Genomic DNA, 24,043 nt, shown 5'->3' with positions numbered 1-24,043 from the left:
GAAAATTCCGCGGCCCGGTTCCTAATGGGAACCCATTTTTATCTAAAACTTTTCGCTTATTTTATGTTGGGAATGAGCCGAACGATGTCTTATCTGAAGCAGAAAAAGGTTTTCAGCGCTTCCTTAGCATTTAATAGAGCGAAATTTTTGCGGCCCGGTTCCTAATGGGGCTCCATTTTCATCTAAAATTGTTTTTCTTATTTAACGCTAGGAATCAGTCGAACGATGTTTTATCTGAAGCAGAAGAATGTTTTCAACGCTTTCTTAGCATTTAATAGAGCGAAATTTTCGCGGCCCGGTTCCTAATGGGCCCCCATTTTTTTCTTTATAAGAATTCTTTTATTCTACGCTGAGAATCAGTCGAACTATTTCCTATCTGATGCATAAAAATGTTTTCAACCCTGCCTGAGCCTTTAAAAAATGGAAATTTTCGCGTCCCTGTCCCTAATGGGGCCTCTTTTTCATCTTTTGCGCATGAAAACTTTGGCGATCGTTTTTGTGCATCAAAACTTTGGCGATCGTTTTTGCGCACCATAACTTTGGCGATCGTTTTTGTGCATCAAAACTTTGGCGATCGTTTTTGCGCATCAAAACTTTGGCGATCGTTTTTGTGCATCAAAACTTTGGCGATCGTTTTGGTGCATCAAAACTTTGGCGATCGTTTTTGCGCATCGAAACTTTGGCCATCGTTTTGCGCATCAAAACCTTGGAGATCGTTTTTGCGCATCAAAACTTTGGCCATCGTTTTTGCGCATCAAAACTTACTCAGTTAATTAAACTCAACACAGTGCGATATGGCACTTCCCTTGATTCCCAGCGTAAAATAGGCGAATTTTTTTAGATGAAAATGAGGAACCTGGCCACAAAAGTTTCGTTCTTTAAAAGGCGAAGGAAGCGTTGGAAACGTTTTTCGGCATCAAATAAGAGATTGTTCGTCTGATTCCTAGCGTAAAATAAGCGAAATTTTTTTAGATAAAAACGAGGCCCCATTAGGAACCGGGCCTAAAAAAATTCGTTCTTTTGAAAGGCAAGGGAGCGTTGGAAACGTTTTTCTGCATCAAATAAAAGCTTTTTCGACTGATTTCTAGCGTCAAATGTACTATGATTTTATGGACAAAAATGAGGCCGCATTAGGAACCGGGCAGCGACAATTTTTCATTTAATTAACCGTATAGCAAAATCATATCTGAAGGAGCTGAAGGGGTCTGTCTGAAGATAACTTTATTTGTGATAAGCACGTGACTGTACAAGCAGTCAATAACCCGGACAACTGTAATATTAAAAAGCTTGATTCAATTACGGAAATAGTGAAATAAAAATTTATTTGGTGGAGTGGTGATGATGGTGCTGGTGGTGGAGGTGCTTAGTGGTGATGGTGGTGCTATTGGTGCTGGAGGTTGATGATGATGATGATGATGATGATGATGATGATGATGATGATGATGATGATGAATTGATGATGGGGGAACCTAGCTACCTAACTACCTAACTACCTAGCTACCTGACTAGTAATTTAATTAATTATTATTTATATAAGTTTAAATAATTAGTTATGTATTACCTTCTTTCTTGGCCCGATGACGATGAGGCGGCTGCGTCGTCTTCGCGTCTGCCAAGAGATGAAAACAAAATATTAACATTTGCTACGTACAAAAACGCGATCTTAGGCTGCAGTCGTCTTGAGGCGCTGGCGTCGTCCTTCGGCGGCTGCGTCGTCTTCACGTCTGCCAAGAGATGAAAACAAATTAATAAAATTTGCTACGTACAAAAACGCGATCTTAGGCTGCAGTCGTCTTGAGGCGCTGGTGTCGTCCTTCGGCGGCTGCGTCGTCTTCGCGTCTGCCAAGAGATGAAAACAAATTAATAACATTTTCTACGTACAAAACGCGATCTTAGACTGCAGTCGTCTTGAGGCGCTGGCGTCGTCCCTCTTCTGCATCTTGCATCCAACCTAAATCTCAAAAGAAGCCAGCACGGGGAAAAAACAAGCGGTCCATACAGATACCTGTAGTGTTGCCGGCTTCGTCCACATCCGTCGTCTTCATCCGTCGTCTTCATCCCCACGTCTGCATCTAAAACTCAAAAAAGAGCAAGCATGGGGAAAAATGTGGGCGTTATATACAGATACCTAGTGTCTTCGTCCCCATCCTCCACTTACCAGTCCTGCGACGACTTTAACGGGCGTAGCACTCTTCCTCCGCGTCGGTGACGTCCTGCCAAAGGAAAGATGAAGTAGAAAAATGACGTCAAAAATTTGATTGATTAAATACTTATATAATACGTATTATTATTTATTTATTTATTTATTCCTCTAATTCCTCTACCCCCTAACTGCCTCTAAAATGAAGATGATAGATGATGACGTGCAGATGACGTGTAGATGATCTGTAAATGGAGAAAATGAAGTGTAAATGGAGAAAATGAAGCGAAAATGAAGTGTAAATGGCGAAAATGAAGTGTAAATGGCGAAAATGAAGTGTAAATGGAAAAGGTAGAAGAATGAAGCGCAAGAAATGGAGTAAAGGCTGCAATGACAGGTGGAAGGTCCGCAAAAATCTGTCTTGACATTGACAGACATGTACCTAAAAACGGGAAACAGTTAAAATAGATGCAATAATTAAATGACCCTCGCGATCCACGTGACATACAGACGCCTCCCCCGCTCGCTCAGAGTCCAGCTGCGAATACAAACGAAAAATCGCCTTACCGTAGAGGCTTACCTAAACTCGCCACGCTCACTTCCCAAGCATCATCGCATCTTCAGCTGTTCCGATTCAATTATTGCAACGAGCCTAAAAGGGGACCCCTCTCGATAAACGATAGTACGTACGATCGATCGAGACGTAGACGTCGCTAAGAGAGGCGCGCCCGGAGCAGCGAACGCTGCGAACGACGCACTGAGCGACGCACGTGGCGACGAAAAGCCTTCGCGTGCCTCTAAAAAAACACTAGGCGAAGCACAAACCTGCAGGCGTGACGACAGGCTGCGTGCGTGGCGACAGGTAGCGTCCGTTCGCCGTCCGATAGAGCGAGAAGAGAGCGAGGAATCCGCGTGGGCTGCTGCTCCGCTATCTGCAAGAATAATGTCGGCTGTTGTCTGCGATTGCGTGAGACGAAATACTAGAAGGCGTTTTGAAGCGTGCGATTGACGTCCTAATTGTCTGTGCAAGATAGGAAAATATAGTCACGTGCTTATTTAACCTGGTGTTTGACAGCTGGGATTGATTCGATTAGATGAGAAAGTAATTTGAACAGTGTTCCGTGTCCGCGGTATTACGTTCGCCAAATTTGGTGATTTCCGATTACGCCCAGAAAAGAAAATTCGACTCTTTGTTGCACGTACACTTTTCATTAATTAATAAACGAGTACTACTAATATAAGCAAGCAGTATGTCAAATGCGTCTTCTAAAACGACCAGTCCTAACACACTCGCGAGTACAGATGATATCTATAATATTTCGGCATCTGGTTCGTATCTAAAGAAAATGAGATGATGCCAAATCAAAATCACTGAATAATTGATTGAAGATGGATGTAGTGCTAACTTTTTTAAACGACTTCGAAGATCTTTTAATTACTCGTTTTTCTTCGTAAGCATTTTTTTCATGTTTGTAAATTGAGCCGTTTCGCCGAGTTTCTTTTCCAATTCCTAAAATCATTATCCATTTTCTCACTACTTAGTTCCAAGTATAAAAAATCAAACCTTTTCAGCATTTTCAAGCTTAGCTTTGATAGCCAACAATTCGTGTTTGGTTTCTCCCAATTCTTCCCTCAATTTTCCATCGTCTTCACCCCCAGCAGATTTTCCACTTAAAACTGGATTTGCCTTTGATTGTGAAGAGGTTGTTGGAACAACATCCGATGCTGCTGACTAGAAAACTAGAAAATATCTCGTAAAACTATCTTCCAACTCATTTTTTAATTAAATACTGATTTGGTTTCTTTTGCTTTTAGAGCTGCTTCAGCTTGCACTAATTGACTCTTCAATTTCCCTTTTTCTTCCAAGGCATCATGAGCCTAAAAAAAGAACAAATAATCATTGTAGTTCAATAGGAAAGAGTCTCTTCTTTCCTTAGCTTTCCTTCTATCATTCGCATTGGTTCCTTCATTTTTTCATTCTCCTCTTTCAGCCGAGAAATTTCCTATACAGATATAGAATCAAAAGAAATCATCACAGTGAGTCCACACTAACCATCTGCAGAAGAGCACTCCCACCAGCCTCATTCAACGGCTCCAATTTCGTCTTGGCTGCTGGAAGAGTCTACGTACATAATACACTATAGTTGTCTGCCCCCCTGTGGTGAATGCAACCTTTGAAGCTGTTGCAGATCCTAATCCAAAAGAAGCAAACTGTTTCTCTTCAAATCGAGCAATTTCCTCAATCAATTCCCTTCGAAATAAATAAAAAATACGAAAAATGGACTTTTTGTCATCTTACTGATTCTCGAGCTCAGAAACGTCAGCACTCAACTTCAGATGCCATTTCTCCGCCTGTCGAAAAAATGACGTAGCAGAAGAACGTTCGTATGCGTCGTAAGAATCAGTTCCGATTCGACGTCGCCCTTGACAACGGCGCAAAGACCGAATAACATGTCCCGTAGTTCTTCGGCTGTAAACGTCTCCTCCGTCAATCTAGAAGAGACGAAACGCGTAGAATGCACGTCTAAATATCTCTTGCACGTACCTGCTTTCTTTTAAATCGTCGAAGGCCGAATCGACGGTTTTGATGCGCTGTGCGCGCTTAAAACGCGCAAAGCGAAGATATTTAACGATGGCTTCCGTGTGGTGCACATTTAGACCTACTTCGGAAGTCTATGAACGAGATAGGCCACGTATAGACTGAGCTTATCGTCGAATACTCAAAATCGCGTGTTTTGATTCGGTTATCGCACGCGAGAAGCTCGACTACGTACTACAAGTACTACAAGTACTAAAAGAACTACAAGTACTCCAAGTACTCCAAGTACTCCAAGTACTCCAAGTACTCCAAGTACTACAAGTACTCCAAGTACTACAAGTAATACAAGTACTACAAGTACTCCAAGTACTAAGAGTAATACAAGTACTACAAGTACTCCAAGTACTACAAGTACTACAAGTACTACAAGTACTCCAAGGACTACAAGTAATACAAGTACTACAACTACTCCAAGTACTCCATGTACTACAAGTACTACAAGTACTACAAGTACTCCAAGTACTCCAAGTAATACAAGTACTGCAAGTGCTCCCAGTACTACAAGTACTCCAAGTACTACAAGTGCTCCAAGTACTACAAGTACTACAAGTACTACAAGTACTCCAAGTGCTCCAAGTACTCCAAGTACTCCAAGTACTCCAAGTACTACAAGTAATACAAGTACTACAAGTACTCCAAGTACTACAAGTACTACAAGTACCACAAGTACTCCAAGTACTACAGGTACTACAAGTACTCCAAGTACTACAAGCACTACAAGTACTCCAAGTACTACAAGTAATACAAGTACTACAAGTACTCCAAGTACTCCAAGTACTACAAGTACTACAAGTACTACAAGTACTACAAGTACTACAAGTACTACAAGTACTACAAATACTACAAGTACTACAAGTACTCCAAGTGCTCCAAGTACTCCAAGTACTCCAAGTACTCCAAGTACTACAAGTAATACAAGTACTCCAAGTACTCCAAGTACTACAAGTACTACAAGTACTACAAGTACTCCAAGTACTACAAGTACTCCAAGTACCACAAGTACTCCAAGTACTACAGGTACTACAAGTACTCCAAGTACTACAAGTACTACAAGTACTACAAGTACTACAAGTACTGCAAGTGCTCCAAGTACTCCAAGTACTCCAAGTACTCCAAGTACTACAAGTAATACAAGTACTACAAGTACCACAAGTACTCCAAGTACTACAGGTACTACAAGTACTCCAAGTACTACAAGTAATACAAGTACTCCAAGTACTACAAGTAATACAAGTACTACAAGTACTCCAAGTACTCCAAGTACTACAAGTACTACAAGTACTACAAGTACTACAAGTACTACAAGTACTCCAAGTGCTCCAAGTACTCCAAGTACTCCAAGTACTCCAAGTACTACAAGTAATACAAGTACTCCAAGTACTCCAAGTACTACAAGTACTACAAGTACTACAAGTACTCCAAGTACTACAAGTACTCCAAGTACCACAAGTACTCCAAGTACTACAGGTACTACAAGTACTCCAAGTACTACAAGTACTACAAGTACTACAAGTACTACAAGTACTGCAAGTGCTCCAAGTACTCCAAGTACTCCAAGTACTCCAAGTACTACAAGTAATACAAGTACTACAAGTACCACAAGTACTCCAAGTACTCCAAGTACTCCAAGTACTCCAAGTACTCCAAGTACTACAAGTACTCCAAGTACTACAAGTAATACAAGTACTACAAGTACTCCAAGTACTAAGAGTAATACAAGTACTACAAGTACTCCAAGTACTACAAGTACTACAAGTACTACAAGTACTCCAAGGACTACAAGTAATACAAGTACTACAACTACTCCAAGTACTCCATGTACTACAAGTACTACAAGTACTACAAGTACTCCAAGTACTCCAAGTAATACAAGTACTGCAAGTGCTCCCAGTACTACAAGTACTCCAAGTACTACAAGTGCTCCAAGTACTACAAGTACTACAAGTACTACAAGTACTCCAAGTGCTCCAAGTACTCCAAGTACTCCAAGTACTCCAAGTACTACAAGTAATACAAGTACTACAAGTACTCCAAGTACTACAAGTACTACAAGTACCACAAGTAATCCAAGTACTACAGGTACTACAAGTACTCCAAGTACTACAAGCACTACAAGTACTCCAAGTACTACAAGTAATACAAGTACTACAAGTACTCCAAGTACTCCAAGTACTACAAGTACTACAAGTACTACAAGTACTACAAGTACTACAAGTACTACAAGTACTACAAATACTACAAGTACTACAAGTACTCCAAGTGCTCCAAGTACTCCAAGTACTCCAAGTACTCCAAGTACTACAAGTAATACAAGTACTCCAAGTACTCCAAGTACTACAAGTACTACAAGTACTACAAGTACTCCAAGTACTACAAGTACTCCAAGTACCACAAGTACTCCAAGTACTACAGGTACTACAAGTACTCCAAGTACTACAAGTACTACAAGTACTACAAGTACTACAAGTACTGCAAGTGCTCCAAGTACTCCAAGTACTCCAAGTACTCCAAGTACTACAAGTAATACAAGTACTACAAGTACCACAAGTACTCCAAGTACTACAGGTACTACAAGTACTCCAAGTACTACAAGTACTACAAGTACTCCAAGTACTACAAGTAATACAAGTACTACAAGTACTCCAAGTACTCCAAGTACTACAAGTACTACAAGTACTACAAGTACTACAAGTACTACAAGTACTCCAAGTGCTCCAAGTACTCCAAGTACTCCAAGTACTCCAAGTACTACAAGTAATACAAGTACTCCAAGTACTCCAAGTACTACAAGTACTACAAGTACTACAAGTACTCCAAGTACTACAAGTACTCCAAGTACCACAAGTACTCCAAGTACTACAGGTACTACAAGTACTCCAAGTACTACAAGTACTACAAGTACTACAAGTACTACAAGTACTGCAAGTGCTCCAAGTACTCCAAGTACTCCAAGTACTACAAGTACTACAAGTACTACAAGTACTACAAGTACTGCAAGTGCTCCAAGTACTCCAAGTACTCCAAGTACTACAAGTGCTCCAAGTACTACAAGTACTCCAAGTACTCCAAGTACTCCAAGTACTCCAAGTACTACAAGTACTACAAATACTACAAGTACTACAAGTACTCCAAGTACTACAAGTACTACAAGTACTCCAAGTGCTCCAAGTACTCCAAGTACTCCAAGTACTACAAGTGCTCCAAGTACTACAAGTACTACAAGTACTCCAAGTGCTCCAAGTACTCCAAGTACTCCAAGTACTCCAAGTACTCCAAGTAATACAAGTACTACAAGTACTACAAGTACTACAAGTACTACAAGTACTACAAGTACTGCAAGTGCTCCAAGTACTCCAAGTACTCCAAGTACTACAAGTACTACAAGTACTACAAGTACTACAAGTACTGCAAGTGCTCCAAGTACTCCAAGTACTACAAGTACTACAAGTACTCCAAGTACTACAAGTAATACAAGTACTACAAGTACTCCAAGTACTCCAAGTACTACAAGTACTACAAGTACTACAAGTACTACAAGTACTACAAGTACTCCAAGTGCTCCAAGTACTCCAAGTACTCCAAGTACTCCAAGTACTACAAGTAATACAAGTACTCCAAGTACTCCAAGTACTACAAGTACTACAAGTACTACAAGTACTCCAAGTACTACAAGTACTCCAAGTACCACAAGTACTCCAAGTACTACAGGTACTACAAGTACTCCAAGTACTACAAGTACTACAAGTACTACAAGTACTACAAGTACTGCAAGTGCTCCAAGTACTCCAAGTACTCCAAGTACTACAAGTACTACAAGTACTACAAGTACTACAAGTACTGCAAGTGCTCCAAGTACTCCAAGTACTCCAAGTACTACAAGTGCTCCAAGTACTACAAGTACTCCAAGTACTCCAAGTACTCCAAGTACTCCAAGTACTACAAGTACTACAAATACTACAAGTACTACAAGTACTCCAAGTACTACAAGTACTACAAGTACTCCAAGTGCTCCAAGTACTCCAAGTACTCCAAGTACTACAAGTGCTCCAAGTACTACAAGTACTACAAGTACTCCAAGTGCTCCAAGTACTCCAAGTACTCCAAGTACTCCAAGTACTCCAAGTAATACAAGTACTACAAGTACTACAAGTACTACAAGTACTACAAGTACTACAAGTACTGCAAGTGCTCCAAGTACTCCAAGTACTCCAAGTACTACAAGTACTACAAGTACTACAAGTACTACAAGTACTGCAAGTGCTCCAAGTACTCCAAGTACTCCAAGTACTACAAGTGCTCCAAGTACTACAAGTACTCCAAGTACTCCAAGTACTCCAAGTACTCCAAGTACTACAAGTACTACAAATACTACAAGTACTACAAGTACTCCAAGTACTACAAGTACTACAAGTACTCCAAGTGCTCCAAGTACTCCAAGTACTCCAAGTACTACAAGTGCTCCAAGTACTACAAGTACTACAAGTACTCCAAGTGCTCCAAGTACTCCAAGTACTCCAAGTACTCCAAGTACTCCAAGTAATACAAGTACTACAAGTACTACAAGTACTACAAGTACTCCAAGTACTACAGGTACTACAAGTACTCCAAGTACTACAAGTACTACAAGTACTACAAGTGCTCCAAGTACTACAAGTACTACAAATACTACAAGTACTCCAAGTAATACAAGTACTACAAGTACTCCAAGTACTCCAAGTACTCCAAGTACTCCAAGTAATACAAGTACTACAAGTACTACAAGTACTACAAGTACTCCATGTACTACAAGTACTACAAGTACTACAAGTACTACAAGTACTCCAAGTACTCCAAGTACTACAAGTACTCCAAGTACTACAGGTACTACAAGTACTCCAAGTACTACAAGTACTACAAGTACTCCAAGTACTCCAAGTACTCCATGTACTAAAAGTACTACAAGTACCACAAGTACTGCAAGTACTCCAAGTACTCCAAGTAATACAAGTACTCCAAGTACTACAAGTACTACAAGTACTACAAGTACTACAAATACTACAAGTACTACAAGTACTCCAAGTACTACAAGTACTACAAGTACTCCAAGTGCTCCAAGTACTCCAAGTACTCCAAGTAATACAAGTAATACAAGTACTACAAGTACTCCAAGTACTACAAGTACTACAAGTACTACAAGTACTCCAAGTACTACAAGTACTCCAAGTACCACAAGTACTCCAAGTACTACAGGTACTACAAGTACTCCAAGTACTACAAGTACTACAAGTACTACAAGTACTACAAGTACTCCAAGTATTCCAAGTACTCCATGTACTACAAGTACTACAAGTACTACAAGTACTCCAAGTACTACAAGTACTACAAGTACTCCAAGTGCTCCAAGTACTCCAAGTACTCCAAGTACTCCAAGTACTACAAGTAATACAAGTACTCCAAGTACTCCAAGTACTACAAGTACTACAAGTACTACAAGTACTCCAAGTACTACAAGTACTCCAAGTACCACAAGTACTCCAAGTACTACAGGTACTACAAGTACTCCAAGTACTACAAGTAATACAAGTACTACAAGTACTCCAAGTACTAAGAGTAATACAAGTACTACAAGTACTCCAAGTACTACAAGTACTCCAAGGACTACAAGTAATACAAGTACTACAAGTACTCCAAGTACTCCATGTACTACAAGTACTACAAGTACTACAAGTACTCCAAGTACTCCAAGTAATACAAGTACTGCAAGTGCTCCAAGTACTACAAGTACTCCAAGTACTACAAGTGCTCCAAGTACTACAAGTACTACAAGTACTACAAGTACTCCAAGTGCTACAAGTACTCCAAGTACTACAAGTAATACAAGTACTACAAGTACTCCAAGTACTACAAGTACTACAAGTACTACAAGTACTCCAAGTACTACAAGTGCTCCAAGTACTACAAGTACTACAAGTACTACAAGTACTCCAAGTGCTCCAAGTACTCCAAGTACTACAAGTAATACAAGTACTACAAGTACTCCAAGTACTACAAGTACTACAAGTACTACAAGTACTCCAAGTACTACAAGTACTACAAGTACCACAAGTACTCCAAGTACTACAGGTACTACAAGTACTCCAAGTACTACAAGTACTACAAGTACTCCAAGTACTACAAGTAATACAAGTACTACAAGTACTCCAAGTACTCCAAGTACTACAAGTACTACAAGTACTACAAGTACTACAATTACTACAAGTACTACAAGTACTACAAATACTACAAGTACTACAAGTACTACAAGTCCTACAAGTACTCCAAGTGCTCCAAGTACTCCAAGTACTCCAAGTACTCCAAGTACTACAAGTAATACAAGTACTCCAAGTACTCCAAGTACTACAAGTACTACAAGTACTACAAGTACTCCAAGTACTACAAGTACTCCAAGTACCACAAGTACTCCAAGTACTACAGGTACTACAAGTACTCCAAGTACTACAAGTATTACAAGTACTACAAGTACTCCAAGTACTCAATGTACTACAAGTACTACAAGTACTACAAGTACTCCAAGTACTCCAAGTAATACAAGTACTACAAGTGCTCCAAGTACTACAAGTACTCCAAGTACTCCATGTACTACAAGTACTACAAGTACTGCAAGTGCTCCAAGTACTCCAAGTACTCCAAGTACTACAAGTGCTCCAAGTACTACAAGTACTACAAGTACTCCAAGTGCTCCAAGTACTCCAAGTACTCCAAGTACTCCAAGTACTACAAGTACTACAAATACTACAAGTACTACAAGTACTACAAGTACTACAAATACTCCAAGAACTCCAAGTACTACAAGTACTACAAGTACTACAAGTACTACAAGTACTACAAGTAATACAAGTACTACAAGTACTCCAAGTGCTCCAAGTACTCCAAGTACTCCAAGTACTCCAAGTACTACAAGTAATACAAGTACTACAAGTACTCCAAGTACTACAAGTACTACAAGTACCACAAGTACTCCAAGTACTACAGGTACTACAAGTACTCCAAGTACTACAAGTACTACAAGTACTCCAAGTACTACAAGTAATACAAGTACTACAAGTACTCCAAGTACTCCAAGTACTACAAGTACTACAAGTACTACAAGTACTACAAGTACTACAAGTACTACAAGTACTACAAATACTACAAGTACTACAAGTACTCCATGTGCTCCAAGTACTCCAAGTACTCCAAGTACTCCAAGTACTACAAGTAATACAAGTACTCCAAGTACTCCAAGTACTACAAGTACTACAAGTACTACAAGTACTCCAAGTACTACAGGTACTACAAGTACTCCAAGTACTACAAGTACTACAAGTACTACAAGTACTACAAGTACTGCAAGTGCTCCAAGTACTCCAAGTACTCCAAGTACTCCAAGTACTACAAGTAATACAAGTACTACAAGTACCACAAGTACTCCAAGTACTACAGGTACTACAAGTACTCCAAGTACTACAAGTACTACAAGTACTCCAAGTACTACAAGTAATACAAGTACTACAAGTACTCCAAGTACTACAAGTACTACAAGTACTACAAGTACTACAAGTACTACAAGTACTACAAGTACTCCAAGTGCTCCAAGTACTCCAAGTACTCCAAGTACTCCAAGTACTACAAGTAATACAAGTACTCCAAGTACTCCAAGTACTACAAGTACTACAAGTACTACAAGTACTCCAAGTACTACAAGTACTCCAAGTACCACAAGTACTCCAAGTACTACAGGTACTACAACTACTCCAAGTACTACAAGTACTACAAGTACTACAAGTACTCCAAGTACTACAAGTACTACAAGTACTACAAGTACTACAAGTACTGCAAGTGCTCCAAGTACTCCAAGTACTCCAAGTACTACAAGTACTACAAGTACTACAAGTACTACAAGTACTGCAAGTGCTCCAAGTACTCCAAGTACTCCAAGTACTACAAGTGCTCCAAGTACTACAAGTACTCCAAGTACTCCAAGTACTCCAAGTACTACAAGTACTACAAGTACTACAAATACTACAAGTACTACAACTACTCCAAGTACTACAAGTACTACAAGTACTCCAAGTGCTCCAAGTACTCCAAGTACTCCAAGTACTACAAGTGCTGCAAGTACTACAAGTACTACAAGTACTCCAAGTGCTCCAAGTACTCCAAGTACTCCAAGTACTCCAAGTACTCCAAGTAATACAAGTACTACAAGTACTACAAGTACTACAAGTACTCCAAGTACTACAGGTACTACAAGTACTCCAAGTACTACAAGTACTACAAGTACTACAAGTGCTCCAAGTACTACAAGTACTACAAGTACTACAAGTACTCCAAGTAATACAAGTACTACAAGTACTCCAAGTACTCCAAGTACTCCAAGTACTCCAAGTAATACAAGTACTACAAGTACTACAAGTACTACAAGTACTCCATGTACTACAAGTACTACAAGTACTACAAGTACTACAAGTACTCCAAGTACTCCAAGTACTACAAGTACTCCAAGTACCACAAGTACTCCAAGTACTACAGGTACTACAAGTACTCCAAGTACTACAAGTACTACAAGTACTACAAGTACTACAAGTACTCCAAGTACTACAAGTACTACAAGTACTCCAAGTATTCCAAGTGCTCCAAGTACTACAAGTACTACAAGTACTCCAAGTGCTCCAAGTACTCCAAGTACTCCAAGTACTCCAAGTACTCCAAGTAATACAAGTACTACAAGTACTACAAGTACTACAAGTACTCCAAGTACTACAAGTACTACAAGTACCACAAGTACTCCAAGTACTACAGGTACTACAAGTACTCCAAGTACTACAAGTACTACAAGTACTACAAGTACTACAAGTACTACAAGTACTACAAGTACTACAAGTACTACAAGTACTCCAAGTACTCCAAGTACTCCATGTACTAAAAGTACTACAAGTACCACAAGTACTGCAAGTACTCCAAGTACTCCAAGTAATACAAGTACTCCAAGTACTACAAGTACTACAAGTACTACAAGTACTACAAATACTACAAGTACTACAAGTACTCCAAGTACTACAAGTACTACAAGTACTCCAAGTGCTCCAAGTACTCCAAGTACTCCAAGTAATACAAGTAATACAAGTACTACAAGTACTCCAAGTACTACAAGTACTACAAGTACTACAAGTACTCCAAGTACTACAAGTACTCCAAGTACCACAAGTACTCCAAGTACTACAGGTACTACAAGTACTCCAAGTACTACAAGTACTACAAGTACTACAAGTACTACAAGTACTCCAAGTATTCCAAGTACTCCATGTACTACAAGTACTACAAGTACTACAAGTACTCCAAGTACTACAAGTACTACAAGTACTCCAAGTGCTCCAAGTACTCCAAGTACTCCAAGTACTCCAAGTACTACAAGTAATACAAGTACTCCAAGTACTCCAAGTACTACAAGTACTACAAGTACTACAAGTACTCCAAGTACTACAAGTACTCCAAGTACCACAAGTACTCCAAGTACTACAGGTACTACAAGTACTCCAAGTACTACAAGTAATACAAGTACTACAAGTACTCCAAGTACTAAGAGTAATACAAGTACTACAAGTACTCCAAGTACTACAAGTACTACAAGTACTACAAGTACTCCAAGGACTACAAGTAATACAAGTACTACAAGTACTCCAAGTACTCCATGTACTACAAGTACTACAAGTACTACAAGTACTCCAAGTACTCCAAGTAATACAAGTACTGCAAGTGCTCCAAGTACTACAAGTACTCCAAGTACTACAAGTGCTCCAAGTACTACAAGTACTACAAGTACTACAAGTACTCCAAGTGCTCCAAGTACTCCAAGTACTACAAGTAATACAAGTACTACAAGTACTCCAAGTACTACAAGTACTACAAGTACTACAAGTACTCCAAGTACTACAAGTACTACAAGTACCACAAGTACTACAAGTACTACAGGTACTACAAGTACTCCAAGTACTACAAGTACTACAAGTACTCCAAGTACTACAAGTACTACAAGTACTACAAGTACTACAAGTACTCCAAGTACTACAAGTACTACAAGTACTCCAAGTATTCCAAGTGCTCCAAGTACTACAAGTACTACAAGTACTCCAAGTGCTCCAAGTACTCCAAGTACTCCAAGTACTCCAAGTACTCCAAGTAATACAAGTACTACAAGTACTACAAGTAATACAAGTACTCCAAGTACTACAAGTACTACAAGTACCACAAGTACTCCAAGTACTACAGGTACTACAAGTACTCCAAGTACTACAAGTACTAAAAGTACTACAAGTACTACAAGTACTACAAGTACTACAAGTACTACAAGTACTACAAGTACTCCAAGTACTCCAAGTACTCCATGTACTAAAAGTACTACAAGTACCACAAGTACTGCAAGTACTCCAAGTACTCCAAGTAATACAAGTACTCCAAGTACTACAAGTACTACAAGTACTACAAGTACTACAAATACTACAAGTACTACAAGTACTCCAAGTACTACAAGTACTACAAGTACTCCAAGTGCTCCAAGTACTCCAAGTACTCCAAGTAATACAAGTACTACAAGTACTACAAGTACTCCAAGTACTACAAGTACTACAAGTACTCCAAGTGCTCCAAGTACTCCAAGTACTCCAAGTACTCCAAGTACTACAAGTAATACAAGTACTCCAAGTACTCCAAGTACTACAAGTACTACAAGTACTACAAGTACTCCAAGTACTACAAGTACTCCAAGTACCACAAGTACTCCAAGTACTACAGGTACTACAAGTACTCCAAGTACTACAAGTAATACAAGTACTACAAGTACTCCAAGTACTAAGAGTAATACAAGTACTACAAGTACTCCAAGTACTACAAGTACTACAAGTACTACAAGTACTCCAAGGACTACAAGTAATACAAGTACTACAAGTACTCCAAGTACTCCATGTACTACAAGTACTACAAGTACTACAAGTACTCCAAGTACTCCAAGTAATACAAGTACTGCAAGTGCTCCAAGTACTACAAGTACTCCAAGTACTACAAGTGCTCCAAGTACTACAAGTACTACAAGTACTACAAGTACTCCAAGTGCTCCAAGTACTCCAAGTACTACAAGTAATACAAGTACTACAAGTACTCCAAGTACTACAAGTACTACAAGTACTACAAGTACTCCAAGTACTACAAGTACTACAAGTACCACAAGTACTCCAAGTACTACAGGTACTACAAGTACTCCAAGTACTACAAGTACTACAAGTACTCCAAGTACTACAAGTACTACAAGTACTACAAGTACTACAAGTACTCCAAGTACTACAAGTACTACAAGTACTCCAAGTATTCCAAGTGCTCCAAGTACTACAAGTACTACAAGTACTCCAAGTGCTCCAAGTACTCCAAGTACTCCAAGTACTCCAAGTACTCCAAGTAATACAAGTACTACAAGTACTACAAGTAATACAAGTACTCCAAGTACTACAAGTACTACAAGTACCACAAGTACTCCAAGTACTACAGGTACTACAAGTACTCCAAGTACTACAAGTACTAAAAGTACTACAAGTACTACAAGTACTACAAGTACTACAAGTACTACAAGTACTACAAGTACTCCAAGTACTCCAAGTACTCCATGTACTAAAAGTACTACAAGTACCACAAGTACTGCAAGTACTCCAAGTACTCCAAGTAATACAAGTACTCCAAGTACTACAAGTACTACAAGTACTACAAGTACTACAAATACTACAAGTACTACAAGTACTCCAAGTGCTCCAAGTACTCCAAGTACTCCAAGTAATACAAGTAATACAAGTACTACAAGTACTCCAAGTACTACAAGTACTACAAGTACTACAAGTACTCCAAGTACTACAAGTACTCCAAGTACCACAAGTACTCCAAGTACTACAGGTACTACAAGTACTCCAAGTACTACAAGTACTACAAGTACTACAAGTACTACAAGTACTCCAAGTATTCCAAGTACTCCATGTACTACAAGTACTACAAGTACTACAAGTACTCCAAGTACTACAAGTACTACAAGTACTCCAAGTGCTCCAAGTACTCCAAGTACTCCAAGTGCTCCAAGTACTCCAAGTACTCCAAGTACTCCAAGTACTACAAGTAATACAAGTACTCCAAGTACTCCAAGTACTACAAGTACTACAAGTACTACAAGTACTCCAAGTACTACAAGTACTCCAAGTACCACAAGTACTCCAAGTACTACAGGTACTACAAGTACTCCAAGTACTACAAGTAATACAAGTACTACAAGTACTCCAAGTACTAAGAGTAATACAAGTACTACAAGTACTCCAAGTACTACAAGTACTACAAGTACTACAAGTACTCCAAGGACTACAAGTAATACAAGTACTACAAGTACTCCAAGTACTCCATGTACTACAAGTACTACAAGTACTACAAGTACTCCAAGTACTCCAAGTAATACAAGTACTGCAAGTGCTCCAAGTACTACAAGTACTCCAAGTACTACAAGTGCTCCAAGTACTACAAGTACTACAAGTACTACAAGTACTCCAAGTGCTCCAAGTACTCCAAGTACTACAAGTAATACAAGTACTACAAGTACTCCAAGTACTACAAGTACTACAAGTACTACAAGTACTCCAAGTACTACAAGTACTACAAGTCCCACAAGTACTCCAAGTACTACAGGTACTACAAGTACTCCAAGTACTACAAGTACTACAAGTACTCCAAGTACTACAAGTAATACAAGTACTACAAGTACTCCAAGTACTCCAAGTACTACAAGTACTACAAGTACTACAAGTACTACAAGTACTACAAGTACTACAAGTACTACAAATACTACAAGTACTACAAGTACTACAAGTACTACAAGTACTCCAAGTGCTCCAAGTACTCCAAGTACTCCAAGTACTCCAAGTACTACAAGTAATACAAGTACTCCAAGTACTCCAAGTACTCCAAGTACTCCGAGTACTCCAAGTACTCCAAGTACTCCAAGTACTACAAGTACTACAAGTACTCCAAGTATTCCAAGTACTCCAAGTACTACAAGTACTACAAGTACTACAAGTACTACAAGTACTACAAGTACTACAAATACTACAAGTACTACAAGTACTCCAAGTACTACAAGTACTACAAGTACTCCAAGTACTACAAGTACTACAAGTACTCCAAGTACTACAAGTACTACAAGTACTACAAGTACTACAAGTACTACAAGTACTACAAGTACTACAAGTACTACAAGTACTCCAAGTACTCCAAGTACTCCATGTACTACAAGTACTACAAGTACCACAAGTACTGCAAGTACTCCAAGTACTCCAAGTCATACAAGTACTCCAAGTACTACAAGTAATACAAGTACTACAAGTACTCCAAGTACTCCATGTACTACAAGTGCTCCAAGAACTACAAGTACTACAAGTACTACAAGTACTCCAAGTGCTCCAAGTACTCCAAGTACTCCAAGTACTACAAGTACTACAAGTACTACAAGTACTACAAGTACTACAAGTACTACAAATACTACAAGTACTACAAGTACTCCAAGTACTACAAGTACTACAAGTACTCCAAGTGCTCCAAGTACTCCAAGTACTCCAAGTAATACAAGTAATACAAGTACTACAAGTCCTCCAAGTACTACAAGTACTACAAGTACTACAAGTACTCCAAGTACTACAAGTACTCCAAGTACCACAAGTACTCCAAGTACTACAGGTACTACAAGTACTCCAAGTACTACAAGTACTACAAGTACTACAAGTACTACAAGTACTCCAAGTATTCCAAGTACTCCATGTACTACAAGTACTACAAGTACTACAAGTACTCCAAGTACTACAAGTACTACAAGTACTCCAAGTGCTCCAAGTACTCCAAGTACTCCAAGTACTCCAAGTACTACAAGTAATACAAGTACTCCAAGTACTACAAGTACTACAAGTACTCCAAGTACTACAAGTACTCCAAGTACCACAAGTACTCCAAGTACTACAGGTACTACAAGTACCCCAAGTACTACAAGTACTACAAGTACTACAATTACTCCAAGTACTCCATGTACTACAAGTACTACAAGTACTACAAGTACTACAAGTACTCCAAGTACTCCAAGTAATACAAGTACTGCAAGTGCTCCAAGTACTCCAAGTACTCCAAGTACTACAAGTGCTCCAAGTACTACAAGTACTACAAGTACTCCAAGTGCTCCAAGTACTCCAAGTACTCCAAGTACTCCAAGTACTACAAGTACTACAAATACTACAAGTACTACAAGTACTCCAAGTGCTCCAAGTACTCCAAGTACTCCAAGTACTCCAAGTACTATAAGTACTACAAATACTACAAGTACTACAAGTACTACAAGTACTACAAATACTCCAAGTACTCCAAGTACTACAAGTACTACAAGTACTACAAGTACTACAAGTACTACAAATACTACAAGTACTACAAGTACTCCAAGTACTACAAGTACTACAAGTACTCCAAGTGCTCCAAGTACTCCAAGTACTCCAAGTACTCCAAGTGCTCCAAGTACTCCAAGTACTCCAAGTACTACAAGTGCTCCAAGTACTACAAGTACTACAAGTACTCCAAGTGCTCCAAGTACTCCAAGTACTCCAAGTACTCCAAGTACTCCAAGTACTATAAGTACTACAAGTACTCCAAGTACTACAAGTACTACAAGTACCACAAGTACTCCCAGTACTACAGGTACTACAAGTACTCCAAGTACTACAAGTACTACAAGTACTACAAGTACTACAAGTACTCCAAGTACTCCAAGTACTCCATGTACTACAAGTACTACAAGTACTACAAGTACTGCAAGTACTCCAAGTACTCCAAGTAATACAAGTACTCCAAGTACTACAGGTAATACAAGTACTACAAGTACTCCAAATACTCCAAGTACTACAAGTACTACAAGTACTCCAAGTACTACAAGTACTACAAGTACTCCAAGTGCTCCAAGTACTCCAAGTACTCCAAGTAATACAAGTAATACAAGTACTACAAGTACTCCAAGTACTCCAAGTACTACAAGTACTACAAGTACTCCAAGTACTACAAGTACTCCAAGTACCACAAGTACGCCAAGTACTACAGGTACTACAAGTACTCCAAGTACTCCAAGTACTACAAGTACTACAAGTACTACAAGTACTCCAAGTATTCCAAGTACTCCATGTACTACAAGTACTACAAGTACTACAAGTACTGCAAGTACTCCAAGTACTCCAAGTAATACAAGTACTACAAGTGCTCCAAGTACTCCAAGTGTTCCAATTACTACAAGTACTACAAGTACTACAAGTACTCCAAGTACTACAGGTACTACAAGTACTCCAAGTACTACAAGTACTACAAGTACTACAAGTACTACAAGTACTCCAAGTGCTCCAAGTACTCCAAGTACTACAAGCACTACAAGTACTACAAGTACTACAAGTACTACAAATACTACAAGTACTACAAATACTCCAAGTACTCCAAGTACTCCAAGTACTACAAGTACTACAAGTACTACAAGTACTCCAAGTACTACAAGTACTACAAGTACTACAAGTACTACAAGTACTACAAGTACTACAAGTACTACAAGTACTACAAATACTACAAGTACTACAAGTACTCCAAGTACTACAAGTACTACAAGTACTCCAAGTGCTCCAAGTACTCCAAGTACTCCAAGTACTCCAAGTACTACAAGTAATACAAGTAATACAAGTACTTCAAGTACTCCAAGTACTACAAGTACTACAAGTACTACAAGTACTCCAAGTACTACAAGTACTCCAAGTACCACAAGTACTCCAAGTACTACAGGTACTACAAGTACTCCAAGTACTACAAGTACTACAAGTACTACAAGTACTACAAGTACTCCAAGTATTCCAAGAACTCCATGTACTACAAGTACTACAAGTACTACAGGTACTACAAGTACTCCAAGTACTACAAATACTACAAGTAATACAAGTACTACAAGTACTACAAGTACTAAAAGTACTCCAAGTACTACAAGTACAACAAGTACTCCAAGTACTCCAAGTGCTCCAATTACTACAAGTAATACAAGTACTACAAGTACTACAAGTACTACAAGTACTACAAGTACTACAAGTACTCCAAGTACTACAAGTACTACAAGTACTACAAGTACTCCAAGTACTACAAGTACTACAAGTACTACAAGTACTCCAAGTACTCCAAGTACTCCAAGTACTACAAGTGCTTCAAGTACTACAAGTACTCCAAATACTCCAAGTACTACAAGTAATCCAAGTACTACAAGTACAACAAGTACTCCAAGTACTCCAAGTGCTCCAATTACTACAAGTAATACAAGTACTACAAGTACTACAAGTACTACAAGTACTACAAGTACTACAAGTACTACAAGTACTACAAGTACTACAAGTACTACAAGTACTACAAGTACTCCAAGTACTCCAAGTAATACAAGTACTACAAGTGCTTCAAGTACTACAAGTACTCCAAATACTCCAAGTACTGCAAGTACTCCAAGTACTACAAGTACAACAAGTACTCCAAGTACTCCAAGTGCTCCAATTACTACAAGTAATACAAGTACTACAAGTACTACAAGTACTCCAAGTACAACAAGTAATACAAGTACTACAAGTACTCCAAGTACTCCATGTACTACAAGTAATACAAGTACTACAAGTACTCCAAGTACTCTATGTACTACAAGTACTACAAGTACTACAAGTACTCCAAGTACTCCAAGTACTACGAGTACTACCAGTACTACAAGTACTACAAGTACTACAAAACTACAAGTACTACAAGTACTCCAAGTACTACAAGTACTACAAGTACTCCAAGTGCTCCAAGTACTCCAAGTACTCCAAGTACTCCAAGTACTACAAGTAATACAAGTAATACAAGTACTACAAGTACTCCAAGTACTACAAGTACTACAAGTACTACAAGTACTCCAAGTACTCCAAGTACCACAAGTACTCCAAGTACTACAGGTACTACAAGTACTCCAAGTACTACAAGTACTACAAGTACTACAAGTACTACAAGTACTCCAAGTATTCCAAGTACTCCATGTACTACAAGTACTACAAGTACTACAAGTACTGCAAGTACTCCAAGTACTCCAAGTAATACAAGTACTACAAGTGCTCCAAGTACTCCAAGTGCTCCAATTACTACAAGTACTACAAGTACTACAAGTACTACAGGTACTACAAGTACTCCAAGTACTCCAAGTACCACAAGTACTCCAAGTACTACAGGTACTACAAGTACTCCAAGTACTCCAAGTACTACAAGTACTACAAGTAATACAAGTAGTACAAGTACTACAAGTACTAAAAGTACTCCAAGTACTACAAGTACAACAAGTACTCCAAGTACTCCAAGTGCTCCAATTACTACAAGTAATACAAGTACTACAAGTACTACAAGTACTCCAAGTACTCCAAGTACAACAAGTAATACAAGTACTACAAGTACTCCAAGTACTCCATGTACTACAAGTAATACAAGTACTACAAGTACTCCAAGTACTCTATGTACTACAAGTACTACAAGTACTACAAGTACTCCAAGTACTCCAAGTACTACGAGTACTACAAGTACTACAAGTACTCCCAGTACTCCATGTACTACAAGTAATACAAGTACTACAAGTACTCCAAGTACTACAAGTGCTCCAAGTACTACAAGTACTCCAAGTACTCCAAGTGCTCCTAGTACTACAAGTACTACAAGTACTACAAGTACTACAAGTAATACAAGTACTACAAGTACTCCAAGTACTCCAAGTACTACAAGTACTACAAGTACTACAAGTACTCCAAGTACTCCAAGTAATACAAGTACTACAAGTGCTCCAAGTACTACAAGTAATACAAGTACTACAAGTACTACAAGTACTCCAAGTACTCCAAGTACTACTATTGGAGGTCTCACTAATATCAAACTAACTATATTGGAGGTCTCACTTATATCAAACTACCTATACTGGAGGTCTCACTAGTGATGCGTATCCCTTCGTTTCTAAAGAACGATGAGTGATGCATCTCCCTTCGTTTCTATAGAACAATGATTAATGGCACATCTCCCTTCGTTTCTATAGAGCGATGAGTGATGCATCTCCCTTCGTTTCTATAGAGCGATGAGTGATGCATCTCCCTTGGTTTCTATAGAACGATGAGTGATGCATCTCCTTTCGTTTCTATAGAACGATGAGTGATGCGTCTCCCTTCGTTTCTATAGAACGATGAGTGATGCATCTTCCTTCGTTTCTATAGAACGATGAGTGATGCATCTCCCTTCGTTTCTATAGAACGATGAGTGATGCATCTCCCTTCGTTTCTAAAGAACGATGAGTGATGCATCTCCTTTCGTTTTTATAGAACGATGAGTGATGCATCTCCCTTAGTTTCTATAGAGCGATGAGTGATGCATCTCCCTTCGTTTCTATAGAGCGATGAGTGATGCATCTCCCTTGGTTTCTATTGAACGATGAGTGATGCATCTCCTTTCGTTTTTATAGAACGATGAGTGATGCATCTCCCTTCGTTTCTATAGAACGATGAGTGATGCATCTCCCTTCGTTTTATAGAACGATGAGTGATGCGTCTGTATGACTACGAGACAATAGGGTGAGGCCCCTTTGGGGGTACAGCATCGCTAGGGCCATGGCGTTTTAGCTCGCAGCTGGCGTTTCGAACATTGCGTGCTCGTATAATTCCACTCACAACGAAACCTACCTTTTATCTTTCCCATGTGCCTCGGAGTAAAGAATTCGACTTACGACGGGCGAGAGACGGGCGGCCAAAGGGAGATGGATAAATTCGACTCTAGGGCGACGGGGAAGACTTGAGGCGCCTCAAAAGCCCTCTCAAAATGTAGGAATTTAGTGCACCGTCACACAGAATAATGCAGACGGGTCGCGAGCTTTATGTTACCCTTCGCAATGCGAAAATCCGTTCGCAGGACCCGTTAGGGAGCCTCACTTTTTCGAAAAAGCACCAGCATGTAGAGAAGCTGCTTTGGAAGGCCAATCCGCATGAGTGAAGCGCGCCTTGCGAAAATACTCAGTCAAAAACGTTTGCCTTTTCTTACAGCATTACCCGGATAAGCACACAAAGTATAAATATGTATTATTATCACGCGAGGTCCACGTGGAAGAAACATGAATAAATTTATTTCTATCATCCACTTCCTCGCACGTACGTCACACGACAGTGCAATGGCAT

The 24,043-nt window shown here is 39.3% G+C and overlaps 1 protein-coding gene and 1 long non-coding RNA gene across 2 annotated transcripts in view; both read right to left on the bottom strand.

Annotated features, from left to right (window-relative positions):
* Positions 1-3,395: 3,395 nt before the first annotated feature.
* LOC136197072 (uncharacterized) lies at positions 3,396-4,020 on the bottom strand. Its single transcript, XR_010672402.1, has 4 exons — positions 3,932-4,020; positions 3,705-3,872; positions 3,547-3,650; positions 3,396-3,477 (listed from the first exon to the last, which is right to left on the bottom strand). It is a non-coding gene; the product is annotated as an uncharacterized lncRNA (long non-coding RNA).
* Positions 4,021-4,047: 27 nt separating this feature from the next.
* Positions 4,048-24,043, bottom strand: part of LOC136197607 (leucine zipper transcription factor-like protein 1) — a 24,295-nt gene continuing 4,299 nt past the window's right edge. The window contains 6 exon segments of the mRNA XM_065987402.1: positions 4,048-4,143; positions 4,194-4,262; positions 4,313-4,391; positions 4,440-4,509; positions 4,512-4,633; positions 4,686-4,813. Of these exon segments, the coding sequence (XP_065843474.1) occupies positions 4,048-4,143; positions 4,194-4,262; positions 4,313-4,391; positions 4,440-4,509; positions 4,512-4,633; positions 4,686-4,813 (564 nt within the window).

Source organism: Oscarella lobularis, chromosome 17 (assembly GCF_947507565.1).
Source record: "Oscarella lobularis chromosome 17, ooOscLobu1.1, whole genome shotgun sequence".
NCBI lineage: Eukaryota > Metazoa > Porifera > Homoscleromorpha > Homosclerophorida > Oscarellidae > Oscarella > Oscarella lobularis.
This window is presented reverse-complemented; position numbering and strand designations above follow the sequence as displayed.